The 22,724-nt window shown below is 34.5% G+C and overlaps 1 protein-coding gene across 1 annotated transcript in view; it reads left to right on the forward strand.

Annotated features, from left to right (window-relative positions):
* COL5A2 (collagen type V alpha 2 chain) overlaps window positions 1-21,250 on the forward strand; it is a 143,975-nt gene extending 122,725 nt beyond the window's left edge. The window contains exons 38-54 of the mRNA XM_067741232.1: window positions 260-313; window positions 730-837; window positions 950-1,003; window positions 1,543-1,596; window positions 2,407-2,568; window positions 3,227-3,334; window positions 4,472-4,579; window positions 6,008-6,061; window positions 8,014-8,121; window positions 8,697-8,750; window positions 10,854-10,961; window positions 11,353-11,406; window positions 12,446-12,553; window positions 14,468-14,759; window positions 16,404-16,591; window positions 18,631-18,870; window positions 19,556-21,250. Of these exons, the coding sequence (XP_067597333.1) occupies window positions 260-313; window positions 730-837; window positions 950-1,003; window positions 1,543-1,596; window positions 2,407-2,568; window positions 3,227-3,334; window positions 4,472-4,579; window positions 6,008-6,061; window positions 8,014-8,121; window positions 8,697-8,750; window positions 10,854-10,961; window positions 11,353-11,406; window positions 12,446-12,553; window positions 14,468-14,759; window positions 16,404-16,591; window positions 18,631-18,870; window positions 19,556-19,702 (2,001 nt within the window). The 3' untranslated portion in view covers window positions 19,703-21,250. The remainder of the gene's footprint in view (window positions 1-259; window positions 314-729; window positions 838-949; window positions 1,004-1,542; window positions 1,597-2,406; window positions 2,569-3,226; window positions 3,335-4,471; window positions 4,580-6,007; window positions 6,062-8,013; window positions 8,122-8,696; window positions 8,751-10,853; window positions 10,962-11,352; window positions 11,407-12,445; window positions 12,554-14,467; window positions 14,760-16,403; window positions 16,592-18,630; window positions 18,871-19,555) is intronic.
* The last annotated feature ends 1,474 nt before the right edge of the window (window positions 21,251-22,724 follow it).

Genomic DNA, 22,724 nt, shown 5'->3' on the forward strand with positions numbered 1-22,724 from the left:
GCATTATTTCTATACAATCTATTAAGTCTAGGTAGGCAGCTCATTTACTAAGAAATTAGAAGCTTCTTTGAGACTTTGGGCCTTGGAAAATTTCTTCTATGACCCTTTACATCACGCTTAAGAGTCCTCCTCAAGCAATATGTCTACTTTCTCTATATGTACATTTCAAGACACTACAAATTTATATAATTGCATTTTAAAATACTGTTCCTATTTAGAATAATATGTGAAAGCTACAGTAATGTTTGTCTTCTTCTAGGGTTCTCGTGGTGAAAATGGCCCAACTGGAGCCGTTGGTTTTGCTGGACCCCAGGTATGATTTTCAAATATCCCTAATTTACAAACGAACATTCCTCTTGTTACAGCAGTGAACTTAATTACTTATCATTGTCATGTGTTTTGAAGGTATATTCAAGATTCTGGAAAACATAGTTTTCTAGGCAATATTCTCATTTTCAATACATATTTTCATGAACTGGCCCCAAAATGGATGAATTTGCATTATATTGAATTATATACTTATTTGTTATAATAAAAATGTGGTGGTGTAACATTTTTTCAGACTGTCTTCAAAGATCTTATCAGGGCTTTTTCTTCTCTTCTATGCTTATACTGATTTCAAAGCACCATTATACCATATATGAATAAATGATATGTTAGGAATAATTATCATGAAATAATATATCTATAAGTGTTATGATCAATTGCTTATTTGTTCAATTAATGTAGGGTCCTGATGGGCAGCCTGGAGTAAAAGGTGAACCTGGAGAGCCAGGACAGAAGGGCGATGCTGGCTCTCCTGGACCACAAGGTCTAGCAGGATCCCCAGGCCCTCATGTAAGTTTCAAATAAAAAAGACACAACTTGAGTCCAGTGCCCACTGTTTGACCTTGTGTTTAGACCATATTTCTATCCTATAGCGATCTTTTGTTTGTTTCGTTCTATTTAGGGTCCTAATGGCGTTCCTGGACTAAAAGGTGGTCGAGGAACTCAGGGTCCACCTGTAAGTTGGTTTGAAGCTCTGGGAATTACACACAGCTAGCCACAGATACCTATTATTTTATAGCCATTTTAAAGTTCATTTGAACCCGTAACAACAAATTTTTAGTTGTATAACTATACAGTAGTGGGAGGAGCGCTTAACTTTGATGCAGATCTGGGTTAAAATTAGTTTTTTGATCTTGGAGACCCAGCTGCCTCATATGTAACATAAATAATATATTACCTATGGAAGAGGGAATGAATAATGTCAAAGTACTTTGTATAATTCTGTTATATAAAATACTAATGTGATTCTAGCCCTTGCCTTCAATATACTTGTATGTATTCAAGAGAAATGGAAAGTGGAAAGAGAAAAATAGTATCCTTCCTACTAGTTAATCCAGATCCATTCCCAAAAACATAGGATACAAGAAAAAATATATATTGGTCATAACAAGAGGAATATAAAGGCCTAAGTATCCCTGTAAAATTAATAATCCCTATAAAGTGTATAGAATTAATTTTTATTTTAAAATTACTTATATGATATTATATTTCCAGGGTGCTACAGGATTTCCTGGTTCTGCCGGCAGAGTTGGACCTCCAGGTCCTACTGTAAGTCGATTCAGTAATTGAAATCATTGATAGTGGAGTAATTTTACACACACATAAAAATACACACAAACACATACATATGTACATATTATAATGATACACACATATATTTAATTGAGTTATTATTTGTTCTTTTGTTTAATCCCTTAATTAGTTGTTATCCCATGTTGACAACTCTTGTCCCAATAATTCATAGTGGTAAGCTGTCGAGCAAATCCTTCTTTAATCATCCAGTGTTTCCTGGAGGAGCTTATTTGCAAATCCTTTTAAGTATTTAATGTTTGACTGTTACTTCATTTGGGCACTAAATAGTAACAGTATTGTGTGCTAATAATCATTTCTTTCAGTTAGGAAGAATCTCTGAAATTATCTTTAATAAAAGTTATTCTTTCATTATAAGATCAGGTCAGACAATAAAATATCAATATTATGTATTCATTGTTGGGGCAGAGCCTTATGGAGTTTGAAAATTCAAGTTAACTTCAACACACTTTTTTTTTTTGCAATTCCAAATCACTTTACTTTTATTTATTTTTTAATTGAAGTATAGTTGATTTTTCAATATTGTCAGCACACTTTTAATAATGACTAAAAGGTAATTGCAAATAATTTAGATTTTCCTCTGGGAAATGAATCAGCTGTGTGGCAGCTGTGTTTTTTATTTTTGTTTAAATCCACTGAGTGATCATCTAACAGGAAAAATGGACCTGTGAGGCTTGGGAATCTGCCTCTGAGGCAGAGACCATCACATTAGGTCTTCTAACGTGGCTTCCACTTTGCCCTCCCGGGTCTCTTTCTATGTTGTACTAGGGAGCTCCAGGACCTGCAGGGCCCTTAGGGGAACCTGGGAAGGAGGGACCTCCAGGTCTTCCTGGGGACCCTGGCTCTCACGGACGAGTAGGAGATCGAGGACCAGCTGGCCCCCCTGGTGGCCCAGGAGACAAAGGGGACCCAGGAGAAGATGGGCAACCTGTAAGTTTGGAATCTTTGTTCTAGACCACCTCTAACTGAGATATTTACTAGTAAAAATTCATAAGAATTACTGCCACAGAGAAACTGTTTATATATCCTGAGCACTTTCGTAATCCTTTAAATGCATTATGCCCTATAGGTTTTTAATTTATAATTCTCTGCTCTAGGAAAAAGTATATGTACAGATATAAAAATATAATAGTCATGGATATGGTGTTCAGAAACTAAACAAGGAAACATTTTTTGTTAAATATCTGTATTGAATGAAGAACCTTTTCTTAAACCAAACTATTTTATTTAATATCCAAATGCCTCAACATTAATATGTTTAGATAGAGCCCTATTTCTTTGTTTTAAAATTTTTCTAGTCATTTTAAAAAGAGGAAAAATATTTGCCTGAATAGTTACCTCTTTTATTCTACTAATATTCACATTAATCTTCAAGTTCCTTTCCAACTAAATGGGCCATTCTCACCTTTAAATAATGTTAGAGGCTCAGTGTGGATTACACATCTTGACTACTCATACATAGTATGGTTTTATGGAACAGAGAACTTTTTCTCATACCAAAAAACCTGTAAAGCTGTGATCTATTGTAAAGTGCTTGCATATAGTTTTCCCTGGAGAATTCCTCATTATAGTTTGTCCTCAAAATTAGGGTCCAGATGGTCCCCCTGGTCCAGCTGGAACTACTGGGCAAAGAGGAATCGTCGGCATGCCAGGGCAGCGTGGAGAGCGAGGGATGCCCGGCCTTCCAGGCCCAGCAGTGAGTAGCTGCGCTGGTCGATATTTCATCTGATTATATGCAATAAAATTTGTGAAGGGAAAATTTATCTTTTTTTTTTTCTTAATAGATTTGAAGTCTTTTTTAGACACAGATTCTGAGTATCTTAAAAACCTTTTGACTTTAAATGTCAAATTCTTTACTTAAGTACCTTAGAAAGTCCCTGAAAAATATAGTTATTTAACCCTGGGACTAGAGAAGTAGACAAATAAGGATATAGATTTTGGTGACTAAATCTTTCTTCAAAGATTAAAAATATCCATGGAGCTAGAGAAAGGGAATAATCTCCTGGTGAGTAGGTAGCCTCTTTTTAAATAAGCATGCCTAACAGAAACACTCATATTTCACAGTTGAGAGAGTAAGTTTTCATAAATCATCAAAGGGAAGAAGTAGTTGAGCTAAAGTAATATTGGAGGTGAAAGTGGGGTGAACAATAAAGAAGGATTCTGAAAGTAATCTCCTGTTCCCTGGAGGGTGCTAAGAATTTCATATTCCCTGGAGTATGGATAAAAGTTTAACTCACTGTTAGCTTTGAAGAGACTAAATTTTACTGCTGAAAGTTTACATGCTTGAGGAAAAAATGGTGTTTTTATTTGGAATGTAGACAGAGAGATTTACTGCTGGGACCTTGGAACTGGGGACATGTGGGTGGAGATGTGAAACCAGAAAACCAGGAGTTAAGGGCTGTCTTATTGTTATCAGGAGTGAGCCAAGGAACCTGGAAGTAAAATCTCCCAATACTGAGACCAAAGTGCCAGGATATAGAAGTAAAGTGAGCAGACAAAGCAGAAATGAATAAAGATGAGCAAATCTTACTAGTGACACAGATTCAAGAAGGGCATCCGGAAATGACAATGGTACATCAGATTAGAAACCAAAATGAACCTGACTTGGTGCAAAGGATGCTTTTTATTCCCTTTGATATGTCAGGATGATTGTGATAAGAAGTGCGCATGCCTCTGGGAAGGCACTACAGTGACATGAGTGTTGTGGGATAATGGACAATTATTACTATAGCAGGAGGGACTGGGGTGCCATTTGAATAAATGTAGCCTTTATGTGAACTGGCCTCCTTAAACTTCTTCAGAAGTGGTGGACATATTTGTACTTTTATTTCAGGGCACACCAGGAAAAGTAGGACCAACTGGTGCACCAGGAGATAAAGGCCCGCCTGGACCAGTGGGGCCCCCAGGCTCAAATGGCCCTGTGGGAGACCCAGGACCTGAAGTGAGTACTACAGTGAAAATCCCTCTCCCCTCCTCATCTGGGTGTTCCGGGGACATTTTTTAAATTTAGAAGTCAATTTAGAAATTTAGAAATTGTACATTTGACCTGAAGGAAGTTTCCTAGTGATGTTTCTTGATGTGTTCTTGCCTAGAGAGTTGACTAAATGATGACATAAGAAAAAGTAGTAAGATTTGTGTCTTGCACTGACTTTCATCTAGTCTGGAGCCAAGTATTTTAGTTGATTTATTTTGTTGCCAAATTATTTTGAAGGTGAAAGGACACAACCGTTTACCTTTTCTCTTATTAGTATTTCATTCTGTAATGGCATATTTGTCAAAATTGCCAAGTTTTATGGTGATAGGATTAATATAATTGTTACAGCTTGTGAAGAGGGCAAAGTAAGTAGAGATGCTTTTACTTACATATCCCTATAAAGTTACATTATGGAGATCATGTTCCCTTAGTCTCTTCTGAGAGGAAATCAGCTTTTGAAAGGTGATTTGAGAAGTTATAGGTTGGAATTTCCTCTGTTCAGTGCTTTAATGAGTAAATCACCAAACATTTAGTGTCACATTTTCTTGAAAGAAACAATCAATGCCTTTCAAAGCAATTTTTGCTCAAATGGTAAAAATATAGTTCTGAAAAAAATCAAAATAAAATAGGAAAAGAAGACTATATATTTTTTAAAGTAATTTAATATCTAAACACAGATATTTTACTTTAAACTTTAAGGATATTATTTGGGTAAGTAAATGTGAGGAAAACCATTCACTGATAATATAAACAAAACATAAAATACCGGGAATGTAATTGTTGTCTATTTATTTAGAAGAATTTGAATACTTTTTATTTTTAAAAAATAAAAAATAGAAATGAATTTAGACTTAGTGCAGGAGGCACACCAGGAGGAATGTCTGGGGGCTTCTCTGGTGGTGGAGCTCCTCCATCTGGTGGCATCTCCTCTGGGCCCACCATTGAAGAGGTTGATTAAGCCAACCTGAACATAGATTTAGTACTGTTTCACACCAAACATTGAAGAGCCCAAATTTGTAGCAAATGCCAGGACAGTTTTAAAATTGAGCTGCTATAGTAAATAACTGGGCATTCTTAATACTTGAATATGAAATATGTATGTGGGGAAAGGAAATAACATCGCACTTTATAAGCACTGAATTGTAAGTGGAAAATAGTGTCTTAAACAAAACTGCATTTAAAGTTGGCACCAAAAATGTAAGAATGTGTTAATAATTTTACAGGCAAATCAAAGTAATAGAAAGATGGCAGAAGACTTTCTTCTACTGAAATTTCCATAAATGCTAATTTATAATATGGAAGAGAGGTGGAAAACATGCTGTAATTTTTCTGGCAATTGGAATGTGATTTTTTTATTACTCAGTTAATTCATTTTTCAAATATGATTCTTTATAGGGTCCAGCTGGTAATGATGGTACTCCAGGACGGGATGGTGCTGTTGGAGAACGTGTAAGGGCAGTTTCACTGATTAAAAACTCTGGAGTAATGTAAATTTGAAATCTTTTAATACTAAAGAGTAAAAAGCTACTCTTTCTTCTCATAGCTCCAATGCAGCCCTGAAATTTCTGATTGTAACAATATTTTTTGTAATGTCATAATTTGAGTAGATCTTATAAATGAAAGTTTGAATACATAGCCAAGTGAGATGGCATTTTTTTAATTAACAGTAGGAAAAGGTGCACCATGAAGGCTTTGGATGAGGATACATATGAAGTAGTCTGAATTTCAAACTCATTCACAAAAGTATGGCAGCACAAATAGAGCTGCGTAACATCTAAATTTCTCTACTCACCTCCTAAAGTGAATGCCCCATGAGGAAATAAACCATGTCTTTCTAAATATTGTATATTTCATGATGTGTTCTTAAATTAGACATGTGCTGAACTGAAAATATCCCCAACTTTATCTGAAAGTCTAGTCCCTTTGGGCAGTCACACAGTTGTCTCAGACTACTTAGTAGTAAATGGAAGGCAAAAACAAAACCCCTCTCTAATGTCTATTATGATGCAGAGGCTCTTTCCACTCCAGGAGCTCATAATGTAGCAGAATGGGCTTTGAAACCTGAGAGACCTGGTTGGAATCTTGATTAAGTAACTAGCTATGTGATCTTGAACATATTTTCTGAACCTCAATTTTCAAATACTTTAACTATGATTCGTACCTATACCACTGGGCATTTGTGTTTCAAATAACTTGTTTAAAATATCTAGTAGGCACTCAAAGAGAGGGGAAGAAAGAGTTTTGAAGAATCTTGGGGTAAAGCCAAGGAATGCAAATTCTCTTGGCATCTGGGTTTTTCCCTCGGTCGGTAATATATTGTCCAGTGTGGTAGTCTTCAAAGATTTTGCTGATGTACCCCTGATATAATTTTGAAAATCTATGAACCCCTATGCATAATTTAAGTTGCCATCACATTTTATTTTAATCACAAGTTTTAATTGTTGCAAAGGAGGTAATTCTTGGTAAATTCTAAATGTACATGTGCTTTCAATATATTTTTTTCAAAATCTTGGAGTTGCCAATTCAGCTTATTCAATGTATTATGTATCAATTCTCCAACCTAATTGCCAGAGTTTATCCTGGTTGCCAAACTAATCAGTCAAATAAGACTTAACTTCTGTCAGAAAAAAGGTCTGACTCCGTTTCTCAAGTCAAATAATTATATTAATACACGTTCATGTAACAATAATCTCATCTCTGACTTAAAGAGACAAGTAAGATTCAGAGCCTTGTCATAATGGGGTCCTCTGGGTAAAATAAGGAGCCACCTCTTTCTTTCCGAATACCTCTTTGCTTCATTCTTAAGTGAACCGTGCATTCTGGAAAAGTCCCTTAGTTTGATGCCCAGTGGTGTTTATTCTTCGAAGCACTGCAGCATAATAAGATTGCAGATTGTATGATATCTGCCTTTATTTCATAAAATGAGAGAAGGGTGATTGTTAAAGAGGAAGTAGGGAAGGATGCTCCAAGTCAGTTTTCTGAAAGAACACATATGAAGTTGAAAATCTGGAAAGCGGTTTCCTTAGAATTTTCCCTGTTTTTACACTCTTTGGAAAGTTTTTGTTTATACCAAGTGCACGGATACCCCAGTTGGAAGGCTTATTGGTCTAAGAAACATGCTGAATTCTGGAGGTGACCACTCCTATAGTCCAGCAATCTTGACTATGGGAATAATAGGGTGAGAGTGAGGGGAGGGATGAAATTGGGGGAAAATATCTCATTCTTTTCAGTTTGATTTATTAATAAGCAAATATAGTTAAAATATTTAAGTAAAATATTAGTAAAATAATAAATATGTTTTAAAAAGTTATATTTTTCCTTCTCATGAATAGCATGAGCATATAGAATACGGCTGTTTTAGAATTAATATTAAAAAGATAATATCATGGTTTTCTTGTCAGGGTGATCGTGGAGACCCTGGGCCTGCAGGTCTGCCAGGCTCTCAGGGTGCCCCTGGAACTCCCGGTCCCGTTGGTGCCCCAGGAGATGCAGGACAAAGAGGAGATCCGGTAAGGAGAGTCAGTTTCACACTGACAGTTATAAACATCAACATACTGTATTATGAGCTACATATATGCCTGCATTCAATGACATGTGTGTTTGATTAAGGACTCTAAACAAAGAATGATAAACAGTCAATTAGGAATTAATTTTTTTAGTCTTAAAAATTTGATTTCTAATAGGTATTAGGTATAGGTAATAGGTATTCTATAGGTAATAGGTATTCAAAAACCCTGATGCTTTGACTTTCATCATCTAAAAATGTTGTTGTTTATAGGAAATGTAATAAGGATGTGTCATGTTAAATTTAAGCAAGTAATGTCTTATGTAAACAACTAAGGTGATCTTCATTCAGTGAAGACCATAGATAAAATCGACTATAGAAATGTCATTGGGGTTATAGTGAGCACATTCTTATACCTAGGGACTTCAGCCTGGTTTTAATTAATTAGCCATAGAACTATACACTTAGATACACACATACACATATATAAGTATTCAACTACAAACATATATTCTTGAATTCTATGTCTATATAATACCTCCATATTTTTGTATTAACATCTGTGAAAATTTCTTCTAGGGTTCTCGGGGTCCTATTGGACCACCTGGTCGAGCTGGGAAACGTGGCTTACTTGTAAGTTCTCTGTTGTTTTTTTTTTAAAATATATGTCTTCTTACGTAAAATATACTCCCAAAGAAGAAGTACAATTTAAGACTCATAAGTGAAAATTACCAAATTCTTCAAGCTTTGAACAAAATGTTGATTTAAAATGATACCCAGGAGTTTATATTTGTTTTTATAATGTTAATATAGCTCCTCTGAATTTAACTAAAAATTATTTCAATAATCAATTAAGACTTTTAGAGTCACAATTTTCTCCCAAAATAACAGGAGAAATAGTGCCATTCTCTGAGATTTCCTAAAAATTACATAGGAAAATGGGTTTGAAAGCTCTTTGTAAACTTGAAAAGTACTATTCAAATATATTTTATTTTCAACTAGACTGCCCTGCCCGTGTTCTGATTTTTTTGCTCTTTGCAGTTGCTTCGACGTTAATGATTATTATATTGATGTCTTATCATGAGTGAATCATCTCTTACGGGCATGTTTCTTTCACACCCATTATATAAATCAATATCTGTATTCAATATCAATATCTATATTCATGAAGAACAATTATAGCCTTAAAATTATGACCTATTATTAAATCATCATTCTCAGCTTTGATTTGAGCTAGGCTAGAGAAGATTTTATAGTTACATGGCATGTCAAGTGAATGGTTTTCTAACCAGTTACAATTTGTTTTCCATGATTAAATGAACTCTAGTTAATAATTTAAATAGGTGCTTTCTGGTTTAGTTTATTTTAGTTATGAAATTTGGGGGCATCTCTAAATTAAAATAACCTTTCTGACATTATAAAAACATTCAAACTGATTTTAGTATTTAACTTTACATTGTTTTATACAATATGTAAAAGTTACTGAGGTCTAGTCTTGTTTTTATTATAAAGAAGATTCTCGTACTGTTTGACAATTAGGATATCCAATTTAAAAAATAAGAACCAAACAAAATAAGAACAAAAAACTAATAAGGGAAAAGTTAACCTGAGAGCCAGTGTATTTGATAGTATCTTCCATTCTCCAAAGTCAGATTGATAGAATTTCAATTCTCTTTTAGAAAAACTTTAAAGACAACAGAAGCTTTCCCTGTAGTAGGTGACCCTGTGTTACTTGTCAGTTTACTGTGAACCACTAGACCCTTGGAGCTGCCTTTACTACCCGAGACTTTTACAAACAAAGAAAAAGTCTGTGACTGATAAGATTGATCAGATAATTTTCACTTCTTGGTGTAGCTTCTGTCCCACAATTAGATTCTCAACTATTGCTTTTTCTTTAGTTTCTCAGGATCAGGGTTGATTGATTTGGGTACAGATATTGCAGATATGAGGATAACATAGAGTTCTTTGTGTTTTCTTTGGCTGGATGTGGCTCGATGATGATATTCCTCTTTCATTTGTTCAAACAAGTTTTTGCCAATTTCTTATTTTTCCACCAGTTTTATTGAGCTGTAATTGACATATAACACTGTACTTGTTTAAGGTAATAATGATTTGTTATAGGTGTATATTGTGAAATGATTACCACAGTAACTTTAGTTAACATCTATAATCCCACATAGTTGCAAATTTTATTTTCTTGTGGTAGAACTTTTAAGATCTACTCCCTCTGCAACTTTCAAATATGGCCAATTTCTTAACATAGTCCCAGCTCATATCTAGTTAGTTTGTCTGCATATGCAAATTTAATAAACATTTTATTCTTAGAAGTAACATAAGTAAATAAGAACTCACGTTTTAATTTAAAAGAATCTATATATGGTGGCAGTATTTTTACATAATGATATCAGCTAAATGTGAAATATAATCTTTGGAAAATGTCTCAGATAGGCTAGATCAAACTTTAAAATACCTCATTTTAGTCTGAACGTAGGATAAACATAAAAAAACTGAATCTTTAGGAAAGCGTTATTATACATCTTATGATTTTAACGATTGCCTTAATTCCTTGAGGAAAAAAGACAAAAATTCCTAGGTCTAATACTATTTAGATAAGTAAATATATTAGTTCATATAAAATACAGTACCCAAAATTGTAGCAAATACAATTGCACAAAGTAAAATTGTAGTAAATTGCAGTCTCAACAGGCAATATCCATGCTATGACCCTATTTCTAGGGACCCCAAGGACCTCGAGGTGACAAAGGTGATCATGGAGACCGAGGTGACCGAGGTCAGAAGGGTCACAGAGGCTTTACTGGTCTTCAAGGTCTTCCTGGGCCTCCTGTAAGTTATCCCTTTAAGTATTATTTGCCCTGCATGTGAGAATACACAGGTATCTTGACATGAACGTTTGTCTATAAAATGGATGGGGTTTTTTTGTATCTTATTTTCATTTCAAAGAATATCTCGATGAATAACTAGTTACCTAGCTATCCAATATAATTGTTCATATATTTGCTGTAATTTTGTAGGAAAGAAATAAAGCAAAAGGATATATGCACCATTACTCCTACAGTTGTCTTTAGTATTGGTCAACTCATGAAACATTATAGAGGTTGATGACTTTATGAAAGTAGTTTATGTTGCTAAAGTCAATGACGGGACATTTGAAAAAGGTAAGAATGGTAAAACGTAGGATATAAATATTTTGGCATCATTATTTTTTCCTACTAAGGGTCCCAATGGTGAACAAGGCAGTGCTGGAATCCCAGGACCATTTGGCCCAAGAGTAAGTAACAAAACTTAATAAGTTGCAGATGTAAATGATAATGCTCCTGGTGGCATACTGTTAGTGCTTCAGTATCATTTTCATGGTACTGAAGTTGGAGTTGGCCTAGGTTCTCTGAAGCTGGCAGCAAACATATGAGACAAACCATTCACATTTACCTTTAAGTAGAAATATCCTGAACTATGACATATTACTTCATGGGCCCACATTAAAATCTCTTACCTAGGGTGGATGTACTCATCTGTTAATTCATTTTCTTACTCTGTGTTTATTGAAATTTCCATTTAATTGTACTCTTTGAAATGATATAATAGGATTTACCATGAAGTGGAGATAGATTTTGAAGCTGTATTTATTTTTTTCCCTTAAGTAATTGTAATAGTTCCTCAGAAATGGTTGGCATAAGGCTAACTAGGAAGCAAATCATAAAATGAAACCAATATTTGAAGCTTATAGAAATTCTACATTAGTATTAATGCTGCCTCTAATAGGTCATTAATGCCGTAAGACAATTGACACACATAATTACTTAGGAAAATCATTAGAAAAAATTTCTGCATCTAAATACAGTGTATTTAGTGTATTTCTGTATCTAAATACAGTGCAAACAAATCACACATAAAATTGAGAACAGTATCAAAATTACTAGGATGTGATGAGATTCTGGGGTATAGGCGCACATATTTAATTTATATCAGACGCTCCTTCTGTCATTTTCTTACTCCTACTTAATTGAATTTCTAGTTAGGAGTACAATACATGAAATTTGATGAAACATTGCCTACCAGTAAAAGTAGATGACTAGTCCATTAACGCTTTTAATTGACACTGGTCTTTTACCTTGCATGGATGGTGGAAAATTCATGTGTGATGAAGTAGTAAACATTAGAAAGTGCTAGAACTCCATTTATTAGTCATTAGGAAGACGAATATGAGAAATCAATCTGATAATGCCATAAAGAAATAGTTCTTTGATCAGAGAAAGGTATTGTAAAGATTTTCTTCCTAGAATCTAAAATGCAGTCTTTGTTGCTTACAGGGTCCTCCAGGCCCAGTTGGTCCTTCAGGTAAAGAAGGAAACCCTGGGCCACTTGGGCCCATCGGGCCTCCTGGTGTACGAGGCAGTGTCGGAGAAGCAGGCCCTGAGGTAAAATCACAGATTTGTATGCAAGTGATTGATTGATTCTATTGATTCTCATAGCTTGGATTCTGTCTAAAGAATGTCTGTGCAGCATGATGGACAAAAGACTTCAAGGAACCCTGAAAACAAGTCTGAAAGTCACATAAGAGCTTGTCTGTATAAGTAGCTATTTCAAACATTTTAATACAGATTATTCAGAGTATATAAAATCAGAGTCCAAGCTACCTAGGCCTTGACTTCTTGTGATATCAATGAAAGCAAATAGTAAGTTATGACTGTATTATAATTAGAATTATGGAAATGTTGCTTTGCTTTAAAAGGCAATAGACTAAATGTGAGATTTGATGAATGCATTCATTCATGAAAATGCTGGAAAGTGAAGCCTCTGAAATCGAAGAGTTATTTACTGAAAATGAAATTCAGAAAGGATTTCAATGAAAACTTTTAATAAAATATTTCAGTAGTATTGACTTGAGGATTATGTAAAGCTATAAAAATTGCTTTAGTTAGACTTTGGCTTCTTAGAAGACAAACTTTGAGAAAGTCTCCTCTATCTGTCATGCTTGTATGTATATATGTGCATGTGTGTATATGAGTTTTTGCATCCCTCCCTCGTGTTTCTTCCTCTTTGGTTTTATTTTCCTTTTCTTATTCTGTCTCTGCCCTTTATTGTCAATACCATTAAGCCAAATATTTATTACTTATTACATGGAAAGAATAGCTTTACATTTCCTGTGGTCATCAAGAGGAATATTTTCTATTTGTTTATTTCTCTATCTTTAAATGGAAAACAGCCACAGAATTGGAATACCTCTGACTTATGTGGCTCTTGATTGACTTCATCTTGTGTTTTAGTGGTCCTTGATAGAAAAAAGATCTCCTCCCCTGAGATTAGCATAAAGGAATGTATGGAATCATGATATGATCTTAAAGAAAAAAAAAACACACAGATTTAAAAGTCTCCTGACGGTGAGGAAATGTTTGCACTAGAGGTTGATGCAACTTTCCAGAGCCATGTAACAAGTGGCGGAGCCAGTAACAGAACTCCAGCCTTCTGCCTGCCAGGACTGTACTCCCCACGAGAGATGTGGACCACACATATCTTCAGGTTGTCGGTTAATTCTCTCAAGTTGCTGAGTTCTTCCTTGAGAAAATGCAGAAGGAAATTAATAGAGAGGATCCACTTTTCTAGCCTCTGCCAATTTTTGTGCTTATCTCCCTTTTGCTCTAGTAGTTCTTGTTCGGCAAAAAAAAGTAAGACAGCTCTTTATTTTTTGCTAATAAAAAGGGCAAAGAGAACTTCCTCCAGTTTTGTTTAGTATAGAGAGGATTTTGACCTACACACTAACTAATGCACATAAAAAGACTTCCTGTGCTTTCCCCCTTATTTGGGAATACGGGGAAATTCTCTTACGGGTGTTTCTTGTGTGTATTTCCTTGGCGTTGATGTGTAGTCTTATAGAACTAGCACCCACAATTCCTCTGCATATCCTCATTCAGCTTCTGTCCATAAATCCTTTTAAAACATCTTAGTTGTGCCTTGCCCAGAATAGTTTGGAAATGAGTGTGCATATCTATATATTCTTAACATAAAGTGTATTGCATCTTCAAGGGTAAACATCAAAGCAAATATTTGCTTTGATATATGCTTTGCTCTTTATTTACCTCAGATGCCAACTTGCAGATATGTTGCCTGAAAAGCAATTATGCATCATTTCTCACCCTTGGAATGTTACAGGTTCACAGGCCAGAACCATCTAGTTTAAAAAGGGCATGAGTCACAGATCTCCCAAGTACCATCACATTGGGGTGTTGCATTGTAACTCTCTCTGCACCAAGTCCCATCAATGCCTTTGCGTCCAACAGAAAAACAAAAACCAAAAAAATGTGTTAAATGTATTTCCAATTTTTTTAAATTAGGGTCCTCCTGGCGAGCCTGGTCCCCCTGGCCCTCCGGGTCCTCCTGGCCACCTTACAGCTGCTCTTGGGGATATCATGGGGCACTATGATGATAGCATGCCAGATCCACTTCCAGAGTTTACTGAAGATCAGGCAGCTCCTGATGACAAAAACAAAACGGACCCAGGGGTGCATGCTACCCTGAAGTCACTCAGTAGTCAGATCGAAACCATGCGCAGCCCTGATGGCTCTAGAAAGCACCCAGCCCGAACTTGTGATGACTTAAAGCTTTGCCATTCTGCAAAGCAGAGCGGTGAGTAGACAACTGCCCATTTGAGCAAAGCTCATTGCTTCTGATGTGTAATTCTCCAATGCATTCCAAAATATTTTATTTACTCTCTATTTAGTGATAGACACAAGAGAGAAAATGGTGGACAGTCACAGAGTTTGTGGTGTAGTGGTGGGGATGGCCAATGATATGAAAAATTAGGGCGTGAGAAGCTAAGCGCTTTAATAGAGGACGTAGCCTATTCATGATCCAGTTTCACGGTGGTAGTTCCATTTCCATCCAGAAGTCTTAAAATATTGATAATTTTGTGGTGATATAAATGTCCAAAATACTTGCTTACGCAAGGTTAAATATATTTGGTTACCTCAGTAATTCTCAGGGATTTAATATGCTAACATATAGTTGGATCATCAAGAGTAGAATAAAGTATAAATTTTATTTCCCAAATTTATTTGAATATGGAATTCTTTTCATGTCATTTACTGTTCTACAAATCACACTTCAGTAATCTCTGCTGCAGGATTATGTTATAGTTATGTTATAAAATATTTTGGAATTAAATAGTCTTTTTCTCTAGTTGTATATACCATGCCTGAAGTTTGCAAAATTCTATCATTTTGATTAATCTAATAAGACCTGGAAAAGAAAGATCCTAGGCCATAGGAATGAGCTATGAAATGCTTAAGAGTTTCAGTTAAATTTGAAATGATATTGACAGGGATAGCTAAAATTGTTATCTTTGCAGAATAAGCAATTCGATTACTAACTCTATACCTTACATCCCACCATCAAATAAATGCCCCTTCATTTCATTTAAAATGCAGTTTTTCCTACATAGTTTATATATATATTTTATGTATACATACATATATTTATATATTTTATACATACGTTTTATATATACATACATATATTTATATATTTTATACATATATTACATATTCTATTATATAAACGGTATATATTTATATATACATATATAAATATACATGTAATATATATACATATATTTTATATATGTACAAAATATACACACAGATGTGTACATAGACATATATGCACAAAAATTTATTAGTTTGTGTGTTTACTGACTGTATCTCTAGCACCAAGCACTATCTTGGTATATCCTGCTTCAAGGATCTCTTCTACATGAGAAGATCAATTCTAAATAAGGCCAGTGAGATAATTCATAGCATTCTAATTGTAGTTTGACTCATTTACTTACTTTATTCATAGTTTTGAATACATTATTTTATTACATTTCCATTATTATTTGTTTTAAAATATTGGCTTTACAAATTAAGTGGGAACACGTTCATTTTGGCAAAGCTGCTTACTTACTGTGGATTCTCTCTTTTTGGTATAGTTTCTCATTTGTAAAATGGGTTAGTTTCTCATTTATAAAATGGGTATAATGATATTTTCTTCACATTTGTGTTTTGAGCCTTAGGCACCTTTTGGCAAGTTGCCTGGCATGTAGAAAGGGCCCAAATGCATAACAGTTACTTTTTCCTTAGCTGCAGAGTGTTTCTTTAACTGTGATTCTCTCTTCAAAGAGTCCTTAATCAATGACTTCATATTTTCGAACCCTCTGTTAATTCTTTTAGAGACTCATAATCATGTTTGAAATTCTTTTCATTTAGCAAATATTTTTATTTTGGAAAATAGGTGAATACTGGATTGATCCTAACCAGGGATCTGTTGAAGATGCAATCAAAGTTTACTGCAACATGGAAACAGGAGAAACATGTATTTCAGCAAACCCATCCAGTGTACCACGTAAAACCTGGTGGGCCAGCAAATCTCCTGATAATAAGCCTGTTTGGTATGGTCTTGATATGAATAGAGGATCTCAGGTAATTTAATATATTTACTTAAAATTGTATTCATTGCTTGTCATTATTTATTGTATGTATTTAGGACTGTGCTATTATTTTTTGACTGGGTTTATTTTGAAGTGATATATTCTCATTAGTTACAACTGCGGTATCATTGCATAAACATTACTATGAATTAAATTAACATAAATTTTGAATGATAATTTTCCCATTGATGGAATGTACAAAAGTAATTATTTTTTCATATTAGCTCCTTTAATGCATATGACACTGACTGTGATGTAGACTTGAAGGGATCTTGCCATAGTTGGAAGACAGGAAGTATATTTAGCGTCAGAAGACCTAGGTGACTCATACCTGGATGTCTTACTAACTTTGGGACCTTAGGAAGTCACTTAACCTTTTGGAGCTTCAGTTTCACCATTTTAAAGTGAGGGCAATAATATTTATCTCATAGTTTCTGTGTGTATATAAGATGCTTAATATAGTGTCTAGTATTTGGTAAGTTATGGATAAATATTAGATAATTACTATAATATTATTTTTAATGATTGAATCACTTTGCAAACCTTTTAGTATTATTTAAACTTAAGGCATTTTTATGATTATGTAAATTGTATTGATGTTTTTCTGAGTCTAGTCCCCTCTATGTTTCTTTCATGGTCCAGTGTTTAGATTCTAATTCTATTCCAGATCTCTTTATGGCAGCCTAACTCTGAAATTTTCTTCTCAACTCTGCTCCTGACCTTTTCTCAGAATTCCTGTTCATAATAAACATAGTAGGAGGACATTATGGGTATATGCAGGATATACTAGCATCAATCATTATTTAATGAAAATAATTTAAATATACCTAAGTGAAATGTAATTTAGTTAGCATATTATGTAAAAAGCTCATATAGGAGCATTGAAAGTAAAGCTCAAAGTAGAAGATGGGTAGGAAATATCCTGTAGGAAGTTATTTTTGATTATTTGTTTTAGCTAATGGAAAACTCGTACTTCATATTTCCTACAAGTATATAACAGTCGGGTTAAAAAAGATTTTATACCAATAGTTAAGTCCTAATTCTTATTATAATTAACAATAAAAACAGTGAGTTATTTTTGCTACATGATTGAATATCCAAACCTATGCCCAAGTATATAACTTCTTCTAAAAAGTAATGTTCAAGATTTTTTTTTAGACAAATAGAGAAGCAAAGTTAAAAATACTTAAACTTTCTCTGGTGAGTTATAATTAGCTTTGGTTTCATCACCACTTGTTTGGGGTAGTAAGGACAAAGCTTCTTATTTGTGAATATTCATAAAAATTTTAAGACATTTTTATGTATATAGGTATAATATCTTGTTATATGAAAGAATAATACTCTTCAAAAGAAGTAAACCTCTTCAAAATTAATTTGTCTGAAATCAATACACACACACACACACACACACACACACACACACACACACACACACACATCCCACTATAAAACTAATCAGTATTACATATATTGGGGCCCAGGGCAGGCCGCTCCAAAATATGATTCAGTGGCGTGTTGATTATTTTGAATTAAAGTTATTTAAGTAACAGTTGATGCAAGAGGGACACTTTGACCCTGCTCTTTGTCTCCCCGAAAGCAGGAAATAAATCTCCCTTGTGAAAGGTACCGTCCCTGTACTGGGGGACAGAAAGACATTTTTATCATCAGAGACAGGGTATTTAGAGCCAAGAAGCCTGTATAAACAAACCTTGTTACTTCCTTATTAATTTACTACCCAAGCCCAAACTTTAAATTCCTTACCAATTACATACCCAAACCTAGGTTTCTTTGTCCTGTCAATTCCTTTCAAATTTATTGTTTTATTGTTTTTTTGGGTTTTTTTGTCTAAAAAGTATAAAAGCTGCCTGCTTTGGCCACTTCTTAGGTCCCATTTCTATGAGACCTCTGTGTCCTGATTTAAAGTTGTTTCTTTTTCTCCTGTTAATCTGTCTTGTGCCAATTTTATTAGTCCAACCATAAGAACTCAAGAGGGGTAGACACATATAACAAAGACTCTTTTTGTTTTTCTAGTTTGTTTATGGAGACCACCAGTCACCTAATGCAGCCATTACACAAATGACCTTCTTGCGCCTTTTATCGAAAGAAGCCTCCCAGAACATTACTTACATCTGTAAAAACAGTGTAGGATACATGGATGATCAAGCTAAGAACTTCAAGAAAGCTGTGGTTCTCAAAGGGTCAAATGACTTAGAAATCAAAGCAGAGGGAAACGTTAGATTCAGATATGTAGTTCTTCATGATACTTGCTCTGTAAGTACTTTTGATCCATATTGATCTGGTTGAAGAAAAAAATCATTTTGTTAAAAATACTGCCCTGGCACTAGAGGTGGGGGCAATTTTACCCTGTATATAAACACAACAGCAGTTTGTTTATAGTTGTTCCTTAGGGTAAATTTGAATGTGTGTTAGTACGTGAAATACCGGTAGAGGTTTTAATACAAAACGATAAAGGACTGGATCCTTGCAGCTCTTTTGCAAACTCACTTTGGTTCTCCTGCAAGTTACTTAGTTTATTTAATCTCAATTCCATGCTTATGATTTCCTGATTCTAAAATATGGAATCAATCTGAGTTACCTTACATTTTTCACTGATTTATATGTCTTTCCCCTTGCATATCTAGATATAAAAAAGGAAAATAGTTAATGATGAATTATGGTTTCACTTGTGAAAATCAAAAAGGCTTTCAGAATTTATATTGTTAGTGACCATTTGGGAAGCTGCAAAAGAATAAAGGTCATTTTCTCAATTTAAAGAATGAGAGAAATGCCTGCCAGTTATGCCAGTATCTCACTTCATGTTAGCAGCGCTCTTACTTTTAAATAGTGCTCTAAAAATCATTGCTTTTACCTTATAAAAACTGGTTTGGAAGCTGCTGTCCAAAATCTTTGGAGTAATTTGTATATGCTGTTAACCCGTTGTACCATTTAATTCCAGAAACGAAATGGAAATGTGGGCAAGACCATCTTTGAATATAGAACACAGAATGTGGCACGCTTGCCCATTATAGATCTTGCCCCTGTGGATGTCGGCAGTACAGACCAAGAATTTGGCATCGAAGTTGGGCCAGTTTGTTTTGTGTGAAGCAAGCCGAGATACATCAACAATGAGCACCACCCCGACCCTCAATGACCACCACCATTCACAGGACTTTGACTGTTTGAAGCTGATCCTGAGACTCTTGAAGTAATGGCTGATCCTGCATCAGCATTGTATATATGGTCTTAAGTGCCTGGCCTCCTTATCCTTCAGAATATTTATTTTACTTACAATCCTCAAGTCTTAATTGATTTAAAATATTTTTCAATAAGCGGTTTAGGTTTAAGATGATCCATGATTATGACAACCTTTAAAAAAAGTAAACTGTTTGAATAAATAAATCTCCATTTTCTTCAATTTATTTCAATGTAATGACAAAATTGCTTAGTATTTATAAGAAAATCTTTCTTCCTGGCAGATAGCTTAAAGAGTGGGGTATGTAAAACCACAACACATGTTTATTTCACGTGGCTGCAGTTGGAAAAATAGAAAGTAGTGCCCTTTTGTGACCTCTCATTTCCAGATTATCAATTAAAAATGAAAGCAACATGTTTATCCTTGTGATTGAAACCCACATGCATGTCTTGATATTGTATAACTAACATGGAGACTCTTTAAAGGGAACCATGAAAAACATATCAGTTTCTCTCTGTCTTAAATGGAATGTTAAAATAGTATATATTCAATGGAATTTCTGAAAAAAAAGTAATCCTAAATTTTTGTAAAGTGTGGTGAATCTAGACTTCTTCCTCATTCGATTTTAAAGCTACCTTTCCCTCTTGACTCGCTCTATCAATATAGGTAGAAGTTAAATGAGTATACCGTTGAATACATTTGAACTTCCTTGTTTAAGAAAACATAGAATGCTAAATAATTTCCACATAACTTTAAAAAAGAAAAATGTTCAGGACCCAAAGTTGAGAGTCTTCCACATGTACAATCTCATCTTCCTGAGGCCTATAACGAAGAAAAAGATTTAGAAACTCAGAGTTGTGGAGCTGATTCTAATCAAATCTGATGATTGGAATTAGAACATTTGGCCTTTGAACTCTCATAGGAAAAATGACCCAACATTTCTTAGCATGAGCTACCTCATCTCTACAAGCTGGGATGGACTTACTAGTCTTGTTTATATTTTAGATACTAAAAGGTGCTATGCTTCTGTGATTATTCCAAGACTGGAGATAGGCAGGGCTAAAGTGTATTATTATTTTTCCTTTAATGATGGTGCTAAAATTCCTCTTATAAAATTCTTTAAAAATAAAGATGGTTTCATCAATACCATTTGTGAAAACATAACTGTTACACTTCCCGTTTCTGAAAGAAGGAGCATTGTTCCAGTGCCTGTTCACTGTTCATCTGTCATACTGTATCTGGAATGTTTTGTAATACTTGCATGTTTCTTAGACTAGAACATGTAGGTCCCCTTATGTCTCAAGGATTTTTTTTCCTTAATTGCATTTGTTGGCTCCATTTTTATTTTTTCTTTAAAAATAAACAGCTGGGACCATCCCAAAGGACAAGCCATGCACACAACTTTAGTGATGTATCTCTGCAAAGCATTGAATTAAATGCACGCTTTTGTCATGTCAATGGTTTTCGTTTCGTGGAATTCCTTTGAACATATTAGATCCATTTCATTTTCAGTAGTGAAAAGTTAGGTGGTGTGGTATTCTTTGTTTGCCATTTGTTTAAAAGATAAAACAACAAATACCTTTCATCATGTAGATACTGGCTTATAAAGAAAATCAATTTGCAGCATCACTCACAAAGGCAACACGACACTAATTATCACTCTCTATGCCCTTAACAATCTCAGGGTACTGACTATTGATAACAAGAGAAAAGCAACTTATTTTTCATGGTTGAATAAACTGTGATAATAAAACGTATGTCCCAGTGTATCACATATGAATTTAGCCTAAATGTTTGCAGAGTTTTACCTTCAATATTTATTTCACAATATTTTCTCCCAAATTGGTTATTATTTGAGCTCCACGTCTTGATTTTGAATATTTGAATATGTATATACCTAAAGATTTGTGAGTTTTGTTTGTAGTAACACTTCCTCCAAGTCCAACCTATACAAGTTGTACAAGTTCAGCTAGATGAGCCAGAAATGCGTGGTGATTCTCTTAAGTCAAAAGCACTAATAATTTTCAACTATAGAAATATCACTTCTTATTTGAACCTCAGGAATGTTACAAATAAAAGGCTGTCCCAGACCATTCCAGAATCCCTCAAATTTCTTGCCTTTGTTCCATATCTATAGGTTTCATTAGACGAGTGTACTTCTTTCCGTCATGTCCAACGCACACCCCAAACTCTGCATAATCAAAAGTGAAATAATCTGCAGCTGGGGAGGATGGTGAAATTAATTTATTATTACTTTATTAAAAATACAAATGAAAGTTCCCCAAATGAACAGAAAGGAAGAAAAATAGCAAAGAAAACACAGACAATGCTGAAAAAGTCCCAGACTCCTAACACAAAATTTGGCAAATGAGCCAGTTTCAATGTAACTTATTTTAAATTAAAAAAAGATTCAAAGAAATTGTAGAGAACATTTCTACTCACATTAATGTTGTTATACGGCATAAAGCAAGTGCAAGAAAAATCTGGAAAAAAAAAATCATTGGAACCACCTCACTTAGAGTTCCTATCCCACCATGAAAGAAGAACACCTCAAGATAACACTTTTCTTTGAAATTATGAAAATTTTAGGAGAGACTAAGAATAATCACTTAAAAGCTGATTTGGGGGCTGAGGTCCAACAGTGGCAAACCAAGGCAATGATGCTGCAAAGACAACCAAAAGCCTATGGAGCGTGGGGCATGCCAGTAGGATGATTTTTTTTTTTTATCAGACTGGCTGGCTTACCCAAGAGCAGCTTTTCTTCTCAGTCTCCTTTATCAATGATCATTTTACTGAATATGTAAATGTCAGCGTTCCCCAGGGACCAGTCTTTTTCTCTTTACCTTCACACTCAATACTCTTTCTTTCATCACCGGCTTTATCCATGTCATTTCTAGCTAATGTCAATAGCTCCAATGTATATACATAACCT

This window comes from Pseudorca crassidens, chromosome 6 (genome assembly GCF_039906515.1).
Source record: "Pseudorca crassidens isolate mPseCra1 chromosome 6, mPseCra1.hap1, whole genome shotgun sequence".
Taxonomy (NCBI): domain Eukaryota; kingdom Metazoa; phylum Chordata; class Mammalia; order Artiodactyla; family Delphinidae; genus Pseudorca; species Pseudorca crassidens.